The sequence below is a fragment of the Protobothrops mucrosquamatus genome, unplaced genomic scaffold (assembly GCF_001527695.2).
Source record: "Protobothrops mucrosquamatus isolate PMUCROS unplaced genomic scaffold, P.Mucros_1.0 scaffold3433, whole genome shotgun sequence".
Lineage (NCBI taxonomy): Eukaryota > Metazoa > Chordata > Lepidosauria > Squamata > Viperidae > Protobothrops > Protobothrops mucrosquamatus.
The window spans coordinates 17,688-34,489 of record NW_015389412.1 but is presented as its reverse complement, the minus strand read 5'-3'; the positions used below and the strand labels follow the sequence as shown (position 1 = coordinate 34,489).

At 50.9% G+C, this 16,802-nt stretch overlaps 1 protein-coding gene across 1 annotated transcript; it reads right to left on the bottom strand.

Moving 5' to 3' along the window:
- Positions 1 to 12,978: 12,978 nt before the first annotated feature.
- On the bottom strand, positions 12,979 to 16,724 carry LOC114923424 (zinc finger protein RFP-like). The gene is made up of 6 exons (XM_029286361.1): positions 16,308 to 16,724; positions 15,794 to 15,889; positions 15,451 to 15,681; positions 15,313 to 15,335; positions 14,523 to 14,638; positions 12,979 to 13,553 (listed from the first exon to the last, which is right to left on the bottom strand). The coding sequence occupies exons 1-6, from the start codon at positions 16,722 to 16,724 to the stop codon at positions 12,979 to 12,981; spliced, it is 1,458 nt and encodes a 485-aa protein (XP_029142194.1).
- Between the last annotated feature and the right edge of the window lie 78 nt (positions 16,725 to 16,802).

The following is a 16,802-nucleotide window of genomic DNA, read 5'->3' as shown; positions in this document are numbered from 1 at the left end:
TATTATTATTATTATTATTATTATTATTATTATTATTATTATTATTATTATTATTATTATTCTATGTCCTCCTCTCAGCTTCAATACATGGCATCAATAACCGGATCCTACTGTGATCTGATTGGCTCATTGCCAAAACAAGATGACCCCTGATTGGCTCTCTAGACACTCCTGCTCATTGGCTACCATCAGAGGAAGGAAAGCTACCTGAGATCCACCTGAGCAAGTTGTGCTTCCCTTTTTCTGGTTATTTGGGTGTAACTTTTCACAGAATACAGTACAGATAATTGAACAAACTTTGTTGCACTCCGTTCTTGATTAAATGATCTTTGCATTTATGGTACTGCTCCCCTCCCCAAAAAAGTGGTGTTATTAGCCATCCCACCTCAAAAATACACTTTCCCCAAAAGGTTTCCACAATCTTGGCCACTACTGTACTTACTACAGGTAGGCCTCAACTTCCCTTTGGTCAGTCCCTGCTGGGAGGAGGAGGGGGTGGGTGGAAGGATCCTGGCCGGTCCCCCAATTGGACCATCAGCTTATCAGTTATTGGGGGGGGGGGGCTGGAGTGGGTAGGGGGGGTGTCAAGTCCTTTTATACGAGGACAGACAATACAAGACATTTTGAGATGCCCGGCCAGGGATGAAACCTTTGATTATCTGCCAGGCTTTGAACAAGAGAAAAGAGAGATAAGATCCCACAGGTGCCCAATTAAATCCCTCTTTCCCAGCTGCATTGTTTTCTTTTTATAAAAAAATTAAAATTCAAGGACCTCCAGAGCGCTCTCTCTATTTTGTGTAGTTTGCTGAAAGGGCAAGTTCTCACATACCGAAGAAATGAAGACCTTGGGTAGGAAAGGGGAAAAACAAAACAAAACATGTTTTCTTAAAGTTATAATTTGTGGCCCAGACTGCCCTGTTAGAAGTGCCCATATCCCCCTTTTTTAAAAAAAATGCTAATAAGGGAGCCGAACAACCATGTGGTTCTCAAACTATTTACAGTTTGCTGAGCCACTGCGATATTTAGTAAGAGTTAGCATTTAAAGGGCACAGCAGATTTTTAAAAAAATGGTTGCATATTTGGGTGGCAGGCAAATAATAATAAAAAAAAATATTGCAGAAAATAACCTATAGCAAGGGGTACCAATGTAATAATAATAATAATGCCAAGGAATAAATCTTTTTTTTTTTAACTTTTCCCTATCCAAGGTTAAGAAAGGAACTATTCTAGCTAACATCTGCTGTTGGGTCATGAAGCCTTCATGAAACACGAAAACAGCTTTGAGTAATATATACTCAGAAATGGTATAGGGTTTCCTGCCTGAGCAGGGGGTTGGACTAGATGACCTCGAAGGTCCCTTCCAACTTTTTATTAGTGTTATAATAAAAAAAACAGGGCTGTGTCTATTTTTTTGGGTTTTTTGCAAGAGATAGGGGCCAAAAACTCAGAGGTGCACTGCTATTAAAACTATTACAATTGCTTTTCTGTTCAGAAAAAGCACAGCAGTTTCTTCTGCTCTTCAAGGGAGCTTACACAACTGACACATCACAAAATTTGAGAAAACAGGTAGGCTATAATAAAGTAAGCAGCAGCCGATATTTGCAGTTTTGCCTGAGGAGGAAAAAGCCATAAATCTGTAGAGTTTATCACTGATCACCACACATTTCTGTATGTACACAGTTAGCCCTTAACATCCAGTTTTGGTCACCACGATGTAAAAAAAGATGTTGAGACTCTAGAAAGAGTGCAGAGAAGAGCAACAAAGATGATTAGGGGACTGGAGGCTAAAACATATAAGGAACGGTTGCTGGAATTGGGTATGTCTAGTTTAATGAAGAGAAGGACGAGGGGGGACATGATAGCAGTGTTCCAGTATCTCAGGGGCTGCCCCAAAGAAGAGGGAGTCAAGCTGTTCTCCAAAGCACCTGAGGGCAAGACAAGAAGCAACGGGTGGAAACTCATCAAGGAGAGAAGCAACCGAGAACTAAGGAGAAACTTCCTGACAGTTAGAGAAATTAACCAGTGGAACCACCTGCCTCCAGAAGTGGTGAATTCTCCAACACTGGAAGTCTTTAATAAGAGACTGGACAGCCATTTGTCCGAAATGGTATAGGGTTTCCTGCCTGAGCAGGGGGTTGGACTAGATGACCTCCAAGGTCCCTTCCAATTTTATTATTATTATTATTATTATTATTATTATTATTATTATTATTATTATTATTATACACAAACTTTGCAATACTGTATCTTGTCGTGTCATTAAGATTTGAAAAGTTTACTAAGGCAGCCAAAAATTATGAGGGGTCGTTATTTTTCACAATTTACTCCCTGTGATTGTGTGGCGGGAGCAACTGCCTTCCGTGTTTGGTAGTTGTGTTAGTGAGTTGAGTGGGAAACAAATTTAATAAATAATAATAAGATGGTAGAGGACAGGAAGGCCTGGAGGAACGTTGTCCATGGGGTCGTGATGGGTCGGACACGACTTCGCAACTAACAACAACAATGGGGAAGGACCAGATAGGTGGATGAAAATGCCAAATCCAGCCTGAACATCTGGCTGACTGTGAGATGAACGGTAAAGTCTAAAAGGACCATTTAATTTATTTTGTGAGATTCCTCCTGACCAGAAAAAGTACAAACTCCTTGCCAGGACTTTGGTGGGGTTTTGAATGCTGGAAGTCCACCGTGCTCCATCAGGTAGCCGTAAGAGAGAGTTAAGAGAATAACAGAGTTGGAAGGGACCTTGGAGGTCATCTAGTCCAACCCCCTGCTCAGGCAGGAAACCCTATACCATTTCGGACAAATGGCTGTCCAGTCTCTTCTTAAAAACTTCCAGTGTTGGAGCATTCGCAGCTTCTGGAGGCAGGTTGTTCCCCTGGTTAATTGTTCTCACTGTCAGGAAGTTTCTCCTTAGTTCCAGGTTGCTTCTCTCCTTGATGAGTTTCCATCCGTTGCTTCTCGTCCTGCCTTCAGGCGTTTTGGAGAATAGCTTGACTCCCTCTTCTTTGGGGCAGCCCCTGAGATACTGGAAGATTGCTATCATGTCCCCCCTCGTCCTTCTCTTCGTTAAACTAGACAGACCCAATTCCAGCAACAGTTCCTTACATGTTTTACCCTCCAGTCCCCTAATCATCTTTGTTGCTCTTCTCTGCACTCTTTCTAGAGTCTCAACATCTTTTTTACATCGCGGTGACCAAAACTGGATGCAGGATTCCAAGTGTGGCCTGACCAAAGCCTTGTAAAGTGGTATTAACACTTCACCTGATCTTGATTCTATCCCTCTGTTAATGCAGCCCAGCACTGTGTTGGCCTTTTTGGCAGCTGCAGCACACAGCTGGCTCCTATTTAAGTGATTGTCCACTAGGACTCCGAGATCCCTCTCACAGTACACCACAGTTCAGGCAATGTAAGTGCTAATATGTTAGGCTAGTTACCTAGAATAGAACAGAAGAGAAGAGAAGAGAACAGAATAGAGCTGGAAGGGACCTCGGAGGTCTTCTAGTCCAGCCCCCTGCTCAAGTAGGAGAAACTATACCGTCTCAGACTGTCTAGCTTCTTCTTAAAAATCTCCAGTGATGGAGCGCCCACGATTTCTGGTGGCGAGCTGTTCCTCTGGTGGATTGTCCTCACATCTCTTTCCTCCATGGAGTTCGCAGGAAGGGAATCTGGCCATTTTATTTTACAGCCCAGCATTTTCAAGGCTTAGGCCAATGAAGAGTTTTGTTCTCGCAGCCTGTCCCGCCCCCCCCTTTGCAGCAAAAAAAAAAAAAGATGCAAAAGAAACAACAGATGCAAAAGTTCAACAAAGTCATGGTTGCTTGACTGTACAGGAGAAGCTCCTGGAAGTTCCCACAGAGGGTTCAGAAACAAGCCAGGCGATAATGTAATTTTTAAAGTTTTTAATCTTAAATTACTCTGCTTTTAATGTTTACTTTTATGCCCAGAGCTGCTCTTCCTTGGTTAAGAAACACAAAAGAAGGAAGGAAGGAAGGAAGGAAGGAAGGAAGGAAGGAAAGAAGGAAGGAAGGAAGGAAGGAAGGAAGGAAAAAAGGAAGGAAAGAAGGAAGGAAAGAAGGAAAGAAGGAAAGAAGGAATGAATGAATGAAGGAAGGAAGGAAGGAAGGAAAGAAGGAAGGAAGGAAGGAAGGAAAGAAGGAAGGAAAGGAAGGAAGGAAAAGAAGGAAGGAAGGAAGGAAGGAAAGAAGGAAGGAAGGAAGGAAGGAAGGAAGGAAGGAAAGAAGGAAGGAAGGAAGGAAGGAAAGAAGGAAGGAAGGAAGGAAAGAAGGAAGGAAGGAAAGAAGGAAGGAAGGAAAGAAGGAAGGAAGGAAGGAAGGAAGGAAGGATGTAGCTCTTGATCTAGAAGACGTAGAAAAGCAGGCTGTCCACGAGGAACTGATGGCCAGATGTGGCTCTAGATTTAGGCTCCTGCATGCCAGATCCCTCCACCAACCCCCCCATTATGCAAACCAGGAAAGGAAGATTCATTTAATTATGATTTATTCCAAGGGTGGCCCAGAAAAAAGCCTAGAGCCACCCGCTGTTGTGTGCAGCCATCTTGAGACACCGTTTGCAGGTTTACGGATGGCAAACAATGACTTCGGCAACTTCCTTCGTCTGTAGTGAGATCACGTGAAGGGTTAATACCACTTTACAAGGCCTTGGTAAGGCCACACTTGGGACACCGCATCCAGTTTTGGTCACCAGGATGTAAAAAAAGATGTTGAGACTCTAGAAAGAGTACAGAGAAGAGCAACAAAGATGATTAGAGGTCTGGAGGCTAAAACATATAAGGAACGGTTGCTGGAATTGGGTATGTCTAGTTTAATGAAGAGAAGGACGAGGGGGGACAGGATAGCAGTCTTCCAATATCTCAGGGGCTGCCCCAAAGAAGAGGGAGTCAAGCTATTCTCCAAAGCCCCTGAAGGCAGGAAAAAAGAAGCAACGGATGGAAGCTAATCAAGGAGAGAAGCAACCTGGAACTAAGGAGAAACTTCCTGACAGTTAGAACAATTAACCAGTGGAACAACCTGCCTCCAGAAGCGGTGAATGCTCCAACACTGGAAGTTTTTAAGAAGAGACTGGACAGCCATTTGTCTGAAATGGTATAGGGTTTCCTGCCTGAGCAGGGGGTTGGACTAGAAGACCTTCAAGGTCCCTTCCAGCTTCTATTCTATTCTATTCTATTCTATTCTATTCTATTCTATTCTATTCTATTCTATTCTATTTATTAACCAGTGGAACCACCTGCCTCCAGAAGCGGTGAATGCTCCAACACTGGAAGTTTTTAAGAAGAGACTGGACAGCCATTTGTCTGAGATGGTATAGATTCTCCTGCTTGAGCGGGGAGCTGGACTAGAAGACCTTCAAGGTCCCTTCCAGCTTCTATTCTATTCTATTCTATTCTATTCTATTCCTATTCCTATTTTATTCCTATTCCTATTCTATCCTTCTTGCACACCTGACTGGGCGAACTCACCTCTGACCGAAGGTGACTGATCCGACCTCCCTCGCGGGGGGGGCATCACCTCCACTATCCTGGACAGGCCCTCAAATCCCCCCCCTCAAACTCAGGCATCCCGAGTTTGGCATGGAGCCAAGGACCTGGTGAGGGGTCCTTGGTGGTCTCTGAGTTTGGTTTGTTTTCTTGCAGACATTTCCTGACCCAAACTAGGCGACAATGTCCTGGTTCGGGGTGGGGTTTGCGCTTCATCCCTAAAGCCTCCTCCTTCCGTTACGTATTCAAGATGGACAGGGGTTAATATTTATATATTGTTCAGATCAGGGGTCTGAAACTTTGACCACTTTTAAGACTTGTGAACTTCAGCTCCCAGAATTCCTCAGTCAGTCTTAAAAGTGGTCAAGGTGTTGCAGACCCCTGGTTTAATAGGCCTATGCATCTGTTGTATAGAGGATGTTTAAATGTGTGTTATGAGCAAGCAACCAAATTTGATTGTTAACGCGGGCCGCTGCGCCCACAGTAAAACAACAACAAAAAAGACAATAAAGGTTATCATTTTTCGATTTGCTCAACGGAGAACTAACCCCGCTCCTAACCAGCACTCACAATGTTGGCTAGTTTGGGTAACGAAACGTCTGCAAGAAGACAGCCAAGCTCGGGGACCACCCCGGGCCTTGACCTGCAAAAATTCTCCTTTATTGGTAAAGAAACCAGATCGCTGGATTGGAAAGAGAGACTTTGACCTTTGCAAAGAAGGGGCTTATTTCCCCCCCAAAAAATATGAACCCCTGAATAATAATAATAACAATGTACTGTATATAAATAAAAATGTAAATGTTCGTTTGTTCAAAATCTTAAATCTCCGAAAGTTCTTCACCGATTGCTTTGAAATTTTGACACAACGTTGCATTCGAATACGCACGTGTTTTTATATACCTACTATTATATAGATGTCACACCTGTGACAGGTAAAAACATGCTTTTTTTGAAAAACAGCGCCATCTGTTGGACGTAAAAGCAACACATGCTTTTACCAGACTGAGCCACAGCAGCGCGTGGCTGGGTACAGCTAATAATAATAATAATAATAATAAATAATAATAAATAATTAATAATAATAATAATAATAATAATAATAATGAAGTTGGAAGGGACCTTGGAGGTCATCCAGTCCAACCCCCTGCCCAGACAGGAAACCCTATACCATTTCAGACAAATGGCTCTCCAGTCTCTTCTTAAAAACTTCCAGTGTTGGAGCATTCACCGCTTCTGGAGGCAGGTTGTTCCACTGGTTAATTGTTCTAATTCAGGCAAAACAAAAAGCATTTATTAAGGGAGTGTAGGTGTGTAGGTGTGTGTGTCAAGTCCTTTTATGGGGTACACAGACAACGGGTGCAGACAGGGGTGGCAAGCCATCAAGCAAAGACATTGATTGCAGGTGAAAACGGAAGCACAGATAACCTTCCGTAAGGACTTTTCAGGATGCGCCCTCTGTTGTGTAGTTGCTGAAAAAGCAAGTTGTCACACCGTCTTCAGGAAAGGCCAGACAAGAAGCAACTGAGGAAAACTAACTAAAGAGAGAAGCAACCTGGAACTAAGGAGAAATTTCCTGACAGAACAATTAACCAGTGGAACTACCTGCCTCCAGAAGCGGTGAATGCTCCAACACTGGAAGTTTTTAAGAAGAGACTGGACAGCCACTTGTCTGAAACTCTTGTTATTCTCTTAACTCTCTCTTACGGTTACCTGATGGAGCACGGTGGACTTCCAGCATTCAAAACCCCACCGAAGTCCTGGCAAGGAGTTTGTACTTTTTCTGGCCAGGAGGAATCTCACAAAATAAATTAAATGGTCCTTTTAGACGTTACCGTTCGTCTCACAATCGGGTCCTTCCCCATTGTTGCTGTTAGTTGCGAAGTCGTGTCCGACCCATCGCGACCCCATGGACAACGTTCCTCCAGGTCTTCCTGTCCTCTACCATCTTATTATTATTTATTAAATTTGTTTCCCACTCAACTCACTAACACAACTACCAAACACGGAAGGCAGTTGCTCCCGCCACACAATCACAGGGAGTAAATTGTGAAAAATAAAGACCCCTCATAATTTTTGGCTGCCTTAGTAAACTTTTTAAATCTTAATGACACGACAAGATACAGTATTGCAAAGTTTGTGTATAATAATAATAATAATAATAATAATAATAATAATAATAATAATAATAATGCACTACTACTATTACTAATAAAGTTGGAAGGGAGCTTGGAGGTCATCAAGTCCAACCCCCTGCTCAGGCAACTGAGGAAAACTAACCAAAGAGAGAAGCAACCTGGAACTAAGGAGAAACTTCCTGACAGTTAGAACAATTAACCAGTGGAACAACCTGCTTCCAGAAGCGGTGAATGCTCCAACACTGGACGTTTTTAAGAAAAAACTGGACAGCCATTTGTCTAAAATGGTGTAAGGATTCCTGCCTGAGCAGGGGGTCAGACTAGATGACCTCCGAGGTCCCTCCCAACTTTATTAACAACCTGCCTCCAGAAGCGGTGAATGCGCCAACACTGGAAGTTTTTAAGAAGAGACTAGACAGACATTTGTCTGAAATGGTCTAGGCTGCCGGAGTAGGCAACCTTGGCTCTTTTATGACTCGTGGACTCCAACTCCCAGAATTCCTGAGCCAGCCACGCTGAGGGGAAAGGGAGAGGTTTCCAAGCTGAGCCATGCTGGCTCAGGAATTCTGGGAGTTGGAAGTCCACGAGTCCTAAAAGAGCCAAGGTGGCCTACCCTGGTCCTAGGGCTTCCTGCCTGAGCAGGGGGTTGGACTAGATGACCTCCGAGGTGCCTTCCAACTTTATTATTACTATTATAAAGGCTCTTGGTGCCCTAGCAGAGAAAGTCCCCACCTCTCCCCTTCAAACCTTGGTGGTTTTTTGGGTTTGTTTTTAATTTCTAATCCTGTTTTGCCTCTTTTATCTTGCTCAGTCGCCTTCAACAGAGAGACGGGGCGGCCAAGGCATGTGATAAACAAAATGCCGAAGAGACGGCCTTGGCTAAGAGGAGGGAAACAGGCTTTCTTAAAAGATAAAAAAGGGGTTGTTAACAGGGCCAGGATCCCCCCTTTTTGAAAACAAACTTCGAAACCTCAGATTCCAGGCCAGCAAGGCAGATGTGGTGGTGGGGGGGAGTCTCTGGGGAGTTGACCCAACAGGGGACAATCAGGCTGAACCCAGCCAAGGCCTGCCCCACACATCCCCCTGGAGGCTCCATACTCCCCCCTCCAGGACAGCCCCCCCTGGCCCAACCTCCCTCAGCTAAGGGCAGGGATGGTCCTGACCTCCCCTCCCCTGTCCCCCACCCCGATTGCCTTCCACGCAGACCGAACGGGAAGCCCGGATCCGAGGCCCTTTGCCTCCTGGGATTCGGGGACATCACCCCCCATTTTGCAGAGAGAGGCTTCCAGACCCCCGTTTTCCAGCCACGACCCCCTCTGGGATTGTGTGTGTGCTTCCGAGTGCAATTTGTGGGTCTGTGGGCTCCTTTTAAAGCCCTCTGTGGCCAGGGTATCTTCAGGGATGCCCTTCCCCAAACCGTCTGCCTGTCCGCCCCAGATGGCCACAGAACAGCCACTAAGGGGTCCCCCCTCCCCTTAGGGGCGGTTGAAGGTCTCTGCCGGTCTCCCCCCACCCCTGGGGAATTCCCCCCCATTGACCCCACTTCAAGGGCTGCCAAAAATATGCCTTTCCCAGAGGGCAGGACAAGAAGCGATGGATGGAAACTAATGAAGGAGAGAAGCAACCTAGAACTAAGGAGAAACTTCCTGACAGTGAGAACAATTAACCAGTGGAACAACCTGCCTCCAGAAGCGGTGAATGCTCCAACACTGGAAGTTTTTAAGAAGAGACTGGACAGCCATTTGTCTGAAATGGTATAGGGTTTCCTGCCTGAGCAGAGGGTTGGACTAGATGACCTCAAAGGTCCCTTTCAACTTTATTATTATTATTATTAAGCCTTTGGTGGGGGGGTCGAGCCTACCTTTTAAAATGATTTGCTGCTAACTTATAATTTTTGTCGTGGAAGCTTTCAAAGATCGCCTTAAAAGCTTGTCCAAGTTGTATGTAAAGGGCCCCGCCTCCCTGAGGACCAAAGTGTAGAGAAATGGCACAAATAAAAGATAAACGTTGCTTTTTTAATAGGAAACTTGGAGTAACATTGGAGTAAAATTTAGAATCCCATAAATGTAGAGTAACATGCAGATGTTAAAATGTTGCTTTTATTGATACATGCAGATATTAAGACGTCGCTTTTATTGAATATAAAGGTTCTTTAACCGTCTCTCTCTCTCTCTCTCATCTACACTGTGAGCCACAGAGGCAGGGATTCTCATCCGTTGCACCCGAGACGCGTGGACACCCAAATTCCCCAGCTGGACTGCCCCATCCCACCTGAACCGCTTGGCAGCCCCTAAGCAGCCTGGGCCGGTCATGGCGGCGTTATAGGAGGTTGGATATGGACAGGGAGGGGAGACCACCAAGAAACCCTGGCAGACTAGGCAGGGGAGCTGGAAGGACACCCCAGAGGACAATAGGCAACATCTGGTCCTCTTGCCATATGTGGTCTTGGAAGGCACTAGGACAGTGGTGGCGAACCTGTGGCACGGGTGCCAGAGGCGGCACTCTGAGCCCTCTCTGTGGGCACGCGCGCCGTCACCCCAGTCCTAGGCCTTCAGATGGGTTTTATAAAACCTTTTCGCTTTAAGCCTCCACCGCCGTGTGCAAAAAAAAAAAAAGGTTCAATCAATCAGTCAATTTCAACTTCTCCGGGGGAAAAAAAGATCTTGCAAAGTTGGAATTGATTGATTGAACTTTTTAGTCCCACCCAGTCAGCTGTTACCACAGCCATGCGCACCCAATGAATGGGCCACGCCCACCCGGCACCCAACGATGCATAAGTGGGTTTTGGGTTGCAGTTTGGGCACTCGGTCTCTAAAAGGTTCGCCATCACTGCACTAGGAGGTGGGGCTGAGCCCAGTGGCCTCATCTGCAGCCCCCCACCTCTTGTGCTTCAAGTAAAGTCCCTCCCCCCCACACACACACACACGGGAAAAAGGACCCATGAGCAGGAATCGGGGAGGTGGCTAGCATGGGCCCCCGCCCTGGAGGGCTGCCCTCTCGCTCCATATTTTAAGCGAATTGCTGCAGTTCTTAAATTGGTCACACAGATGTTGAGGGAACTCAGTTTCTACAGTGACCTTGCTTATCAGAGGGGTCGCAAAAGGAGACCACGTGATTCCAGGACAGGGCGACCGTCAAAAATGTGAGTCAGTTACCAAGGGTCTGAATTTCGATCGCCTTGACTGTGGTCCTAAGTGTGCAAAAGGGCCACGGGCCACTTCTTTCAGTGCTGTGGTAACTTTGATTACTGAATGAACCGTTGTCGGTTGATATGGTATAGGTCCATGGTGGCGAACCTATGGCACGCATGCTACAGGTGGCACGCAGAGCTATCTCTGTTGGCACACGTGCCATTGGTGGGCCGAGGTGCTCCCCTCCTCCTCTCTGCACATGCGCAGTCTGGAAAGGGGGGGGGAGCAGCATTTGCTGCAGACAGCAAGCGAGCGAGCACAAGCCGACAGCGGTAAGTTTCAGTGGGTGGCCACACAGGGGAGAAGGGGCGGCCTGGTGTCTGAAGCTGCCTTGCCTCAGCCTTGTGGGGCAATGGGCAGCAAGGGCGGTGGCGGCGAAAACATGGAGGCGGCGTTTTCCAAGCCTGTGGAACTTGGATCCATGGCTGCGGGGTGAGTTTGCGGCACCTCAGCAGCCTGATCAAGGCTCCAGAGGCCTGGAAAAGGCCTCGGCCGCCCAGACCTGCCATGGAGGAGGCACGAAATCGCTCTGGAGCCCAGATCAGGCCGCTGGTGTGCCGCAAAATTGCCCAGCGGCCATGGATCCGGGCTGCACAGGCTTGGAAAGGCCTCTGACGCCCAGAACAGCCATGGGGGGATGAGATCGCTCAGTAGCCATAGATCTGGGCGGCAGAGGCCTTTTCTAAGCAGCGGTGGCACCGCAATCCTTGCGGCGGGGGGGGAATAACGGCGACAGCAGCGCGATCCGTCCGGCGGTTGGGAGGGAAATGGCGGCAATGGCAGGGCGATCTGTGTGGCAGGTGGGGTGCAATACACGAGGTGGCAAACAGCTGTGTCACACTGAAACCAGCTGTTTGCTGCCTCCTGCCTAATGCCGCTGCCATGAGGCCGCAGAACAACCTGGGCGGAGGTAAAGAACCCGGTCGGGGCTCTGCGAGGGTTGGTTCGGAGTGGCGGGAGAAGGGTGCTCTACAAGGGTTGGGTCGGACACATGTGGGGCTGCTGCCTCTCTTTCTGTGCCGTGCCAGGGCTGGGCACGGAGCTTCCATGCCACTTCTTCCCATGCAGACATAGAGAGAGCCCACACCTTGTCGTGGGGCAACTGCCACTATCCCAAGCTCTCCAGCCCATCACCGGCCAGTTGGGGACGCCGAGCATGGGCCTCGGGCTGATGGAGTCCGGAAAGGAGTGCGACCCGCGCGAGAAGTGTCCAAGACCCATGGGCTCTACACTGATGGGAGGGAGGGGGGGCTCAGCACTGCACACGGGGGGGGGGAATCTGACCAGCCCTAGCCTGGAGGGGGGGAGAGGTCAAGGGAGCCCGAAGGGAGGCATCCTAGCGTGCCCGGCTGGCCAGCAACGAGCTGGAGAGCACGGGACGGGGGCAGGTGCCCTGGCACGAGTGGTAGGTGGGGTGGGCGCTCCCGATGTCTGTGGAGGAAGCCACAAGGAGGCTCTGCGGCCAGGCCAGCCCCGGCATGACACGGAAAGCGAGGCAGCAGCCCCATGTGCATCCCCGTGCACAAGCGTGCCCCTGCTCTGCCAGCAGCGGCATCTGCGGCAGAAGAGTGCAGGCAGGCAGTGGAAGGCAGGAGCCCCGATCCCAGCACAGCCTCTCCCCAGTCTCCTCCCCCCCCTTCGGAAGAGCTGTGGGGCTCAGGAGCCTCCCCCGTCCCCCCAACCCCCCAGGGAAGAAAACCACCAAAAGTCTTCTGTTTTAACTTTTTTTCTTGTCGCTTTTTGGTGTTTTCATCCTGTTTTCGTGAGATGTCAGCGTTTAGGAGGGGGTGTAGCTGCACCCTTCCCCAAGCCACCAGCTGAGCAAGATGCCCTCCTACCCACTGCCCCACCTGCCAGAGACCCCTTGGATCTCCCCCCAACCCTGCCTGGCCCCCATAGGCATCCTTCCCCAGGAGCAACATCGAGTTGGCCACGCCCACTCGTCTGCCATGACCACCGTAGCCATGCACACCTGGTGGGCCACGACCACCCGGCGATACATAAATGGGTTTTGGGTTGCAGTTTGGGCACTCGATCTCTAAACGGTTCGCCACCACTGGTATAGGTTCTCCTCCTTGAGCGGGGGGGGGGGGCTGGACTAGAAGACCTCCGAGGTCCCTTCCTGTTCTGTTCTAATTCTATTCTATGTTCTATTCTATTATAATCCATAGTCGTCCCACACAGATGAACTTGGATGTCCCTCACAATAAAGGGAGACCCCCTCCTGGCCCAGATAGAAAAATGGCCGGACCCTCTCCCCAACTAAGGACCCCAACTGGAAGGTGTAGAGGGAAGCCTCAATCTCCGCATCCAGGAACTCCACCTTTTCTGCCTCGTAGTCCAGCCGCACCCGCAGCCTCCTCAGCGGCCTTCGCAAGTACAACTTCTTTTGAACCTTGGAGAAAGCGACCGTCTCCCCCGCCGAACTCTTCCCCACAGCCCAGATTCCCTCCTGGGGGCTCAGCTGGAGGCTCCCCTTCCTGCAGATGGACTCCTTGGCCACCCCTATGGCCCAGCCTGCTCTGCCCCACACCGGGGCGTTGTCTGGACCCTGCACGGATACTTCCCAAAAGCACCAGCCTGGGGCAAATCCCACAGAGCCCAGAGCACACAATTCCCGGTCGAACCTCCCTGGCAGATCCTGATGATCCTGGTATCGGTCGGCCCAAGTAAGAGCAGAGTTCGAGCACCGGAGCCGCGGGTGGGCAGTTGAGCTGTCCAGCGTGACGTAAACTGAAGAGGGAGAATAGAAGCTCTTAGGTGGGCTGGGAACAAGGGAGGGCAAGGCAGGGCAGGGTTAGGACAAGGGATGCCCAACAACTGCCCCAGGGCACTGCAGATGGATCCCAACCCACCCCCCTACAGAAAGGACCCCCTTCCTCAAGTGTGCTGTTACCTTTAGGCGATATTGGCTTTTGTAGAGCAGGTGCTGGGGAGGAAAGGGGAATCAGTTTAAAATCAGGCTGAGGTGTGTGTGTATGTGTGTGTTTCTGAAGAAGTTCCCCCCATACTTCTCACAAAGCACAACTTAAAACCCAGCCCCTCGCTGGATTCTTCCAGGCCCTGAAAGACCTGCCCAGCGCCCTCAACTGTGGCTCCTTTCTGGAACGGCCAAGACGTGGCAGGGAAGGTCCGGCTCCATGTGGCGGCTGACAGACCCCTGCCCCCCTTCCCCAAATGCTGTCTTTGGGACCCCCCAGACTCTCGGCATCCCTTGGGCCCTCCAACTTGCAGAGAAAGCCACTCCCGGCAATGGTCACTCCTGGCGATTTGGGGAAAATGCTGCTGTGGGGCCAGGCCAGGGCAGGCGGTTTGCAAGCCTCCCCCCCACTGCCCCCTTCCTCCCCAGCCCCGTGAAGTTACCCGCGGCCAGAGGTTGCTCCAGACTGTTCCTGGTCAGAGTCGTCTCCAGGGAGGCTGAGATTCGGAGGAGGAAAGGAAAAAATGAGAGCGAGGTAGGAAATAGCTGCCCGTGAGCGACGGCCGCGCAGAAGCGAACGTCCTGGTCCCTGCCAGGTGAACAAGTGACACCCTCTCCAAGTACCATGGTTCAGGCGGGTGACAGATGGAGTGGAGGAGGCAGTACCCCCCTTCATCCACCAACCCAAGCAGGATGGGGACTGGCTCCCCCAAGATTCCCCAGTAGGAAGGGAAAAAGAGGGGCCCAGATCCCCACAGCTCCATCACAAAGGAGCCCCGCACCTTTGCAATTGTCCAGCATCTGCCTTACGGAAGCGTTTTTCTCGAAGATAGTCCTGAGTCTGCTTTGCAGTCTGGGGGAGGCGTTCTCTACGCGCCCCACCACATAACTCCGGCACCTGCAACACAAGGAAGGCGGCCTCACAAAGCTAGCAGGCTCTCTCCCTACAACACAGGGGGCTGGGTCGGCCAGCTAGATGGGGTGCGTGAAAGAAGCCGGCCCATTCCAGCATCTTGCCATATGAATACAGGACTTGGGTTTTGCAAACCCCCGTTTGGGGTGTGGTACGAATCCTGGCTTGTTTGTTAGGTAAGCATGTACGTTGCTTCGATCACAACTGACTCGGTGCACTGAACCAGGGTAGAGTTCAGTAAAGAAGTGAGAAAAGACACAAACTCAACACAAACGTCAAATGTGATTGCGATCCTACTACACCAAGGATGAAGGTGTCCCACGCAAGGAAACCCGGTTTCCTGCAACAACTGAGCTTACACCGCTTCCCTCAGCCCCAACCGGATGCTCTGCCCAGGGACCGGCCCGAAGGGCTGTGGAGGAAGTCGAGGTCCAAGAAGAGAAGAGAATGTCTGCAGCTGAGGGTCCTCGGCTGTTTTCGTGCAGACGTTTCATTACCCAACTGAGTAACGTCATCAGTGCTACAGGCGGGTGGGGTTTTACTTTTATTTCATGAAAGAGAGGAGAGAGAGGATGGTTTTCTGGAAGGGGCAGGCACTTGCTTGTCTGACGCCGACTGACCCACAAGGACGGGCAGGTAAGGGCAAGTTGGCACCTTACCTGTCCACGGTGTCCTGGATGTCCTGAAAGAAGAGAACAGAGAAATGGGTCCCGGCCCTCGCAAGGGTGGCCATTGTCCCCCCCCGGAGAACCTCTGTTTCTCCCCCCCCCCTTGAGGCCAGCGAGAGCCCCGCCCACCTGCAGGAATTCCCCATCCGGCTGGCAGCACTTCCTCTCCGTCTGGGCAATCAGCTGCTGCAGGCGGGAGGCCTCCCCGGAGAGCTGGGACAGAGGGCCAACACACTCGGCCACCATCTTCTTCTCCTCCTCGGCCAGCCAGGCGACCCAGACCGGCTGCCTCTCCCGGAGCAGCTCCGGCAGAGGCTCCAACGCGGGGCCAACCTTCTGCTTCTCGGTGGCTAATTGCTCCTGGGAGGGGGCAGAAGACAGGGAACTCAGAGGGAGGGGGGAAGAGTTCCCAGCTGCAGAACCGACATCCCTGGAGCTGCCTCCTGTGCCCCCTCCCCCCCAAGAAACCCACCTGGCACTCTTGCAGACTCTGCTCTTCTGCCCGCCTCTGCTCCAGCAGCTGCTTCTCCTCCTTCCTCAGGGGCTCCAGGAGGGCATCCAGCAGGTCCTGCGCGGGGAGGAGACGGTACCATTGCCGAGTCCATGATGGCAGTGCTCCCACCCATGGAGGCGGGCAAGGGGCCAGAGGGACCCCCGTGCTACACTCCAGGGCACCCAGATCTTCCAGCAGAGAATCCGGCCAGGGAGAGGCCCAGGGCAGGCAGAGGCCCATGAGGAGGGAAGCAGCTGAGAGTCTGCCTGTCTCCGGTCTCCTCTCTCGCTGCCGAAAAATAGCCTGGCTCTCCTCCACCATTTTCAAGTGGTAGTCTTTGGGGGCCTTTAACTGCTCCCACGATCATCTTTTCATCTTTCTGGGGACCCCCATGCCTGAACCCCCCCATAAGCTGATGGAGTACCCCATCTAGTTGGGGCTGCTCAGCTCCCCCCTTTTGGGAACGCCTACCTCCACAGTGCCCGCCCCCTACCTTGTATTCCCGGGCAGCTTCGGGCAGGGAGAGGAGGGGGTGGCCCTGGTGCCTCCCCAGGCAGCCGGCGCAGAGGAGGCGCTTCTCGCTGGAGCAGAAGGTCTGCAGGGGCTGCTGGTGTTCCCGGCACAGCTGGGGGTCGCTGCTCCCCTCCTGGGCTCCCCCCCTCGACAGCCGAAGCCCCTTCACCAGGCGGACGATGTTGGCCAGGGCCCGGTTGGGGCAGGCGCTGCCGGGCTCCACCCTGGCTCTGCACTGGGGGCAGGAAGCCTCAGCGCCCAGCCGGGCCAGGCAGTCGCGGCAGAAGTTGTGCCCGCAGGCCAGGACCATCGGGTGCTGGAAGAAGTCCAGGCAGAGCGGGCAGGTGGCCTCCTGGCCCAGCTGCTCCAAGGCCGTCTCCTGCCCTGAGGCCTCCATGGGGCTCTTCGCTTCCGTTTCCCCCTCGCTGGGCCTGGAAGGAGGAGAAGCTGGTCTGTTGGCTCCTTCTGGGGGGGG

Coding starts and splice junctions, on each gene's coding strand:
- LOC114923424 (XM_029286361.1), bottom strand. CDS start 16,724: ATGGAGGCCTCAGGGCAGGAGACGGCCTTGGAGCAGCTGGGCCAGGAG. Junction 15,890..16,307: donor AAGCTGCCCGGGAATACAAG/GTAGGGGGCGGG, acceptor CTCCCCGCGCAG/GACCTGCTGGATGCCCTCCT. Junction 14,639..15,312: donor ATCCAGGACACCGTGGACAG/GTAAGGTGCCAA, acceptor CTTGTGTTGCAG/GTGCCGGAGTTATGTGGTGG.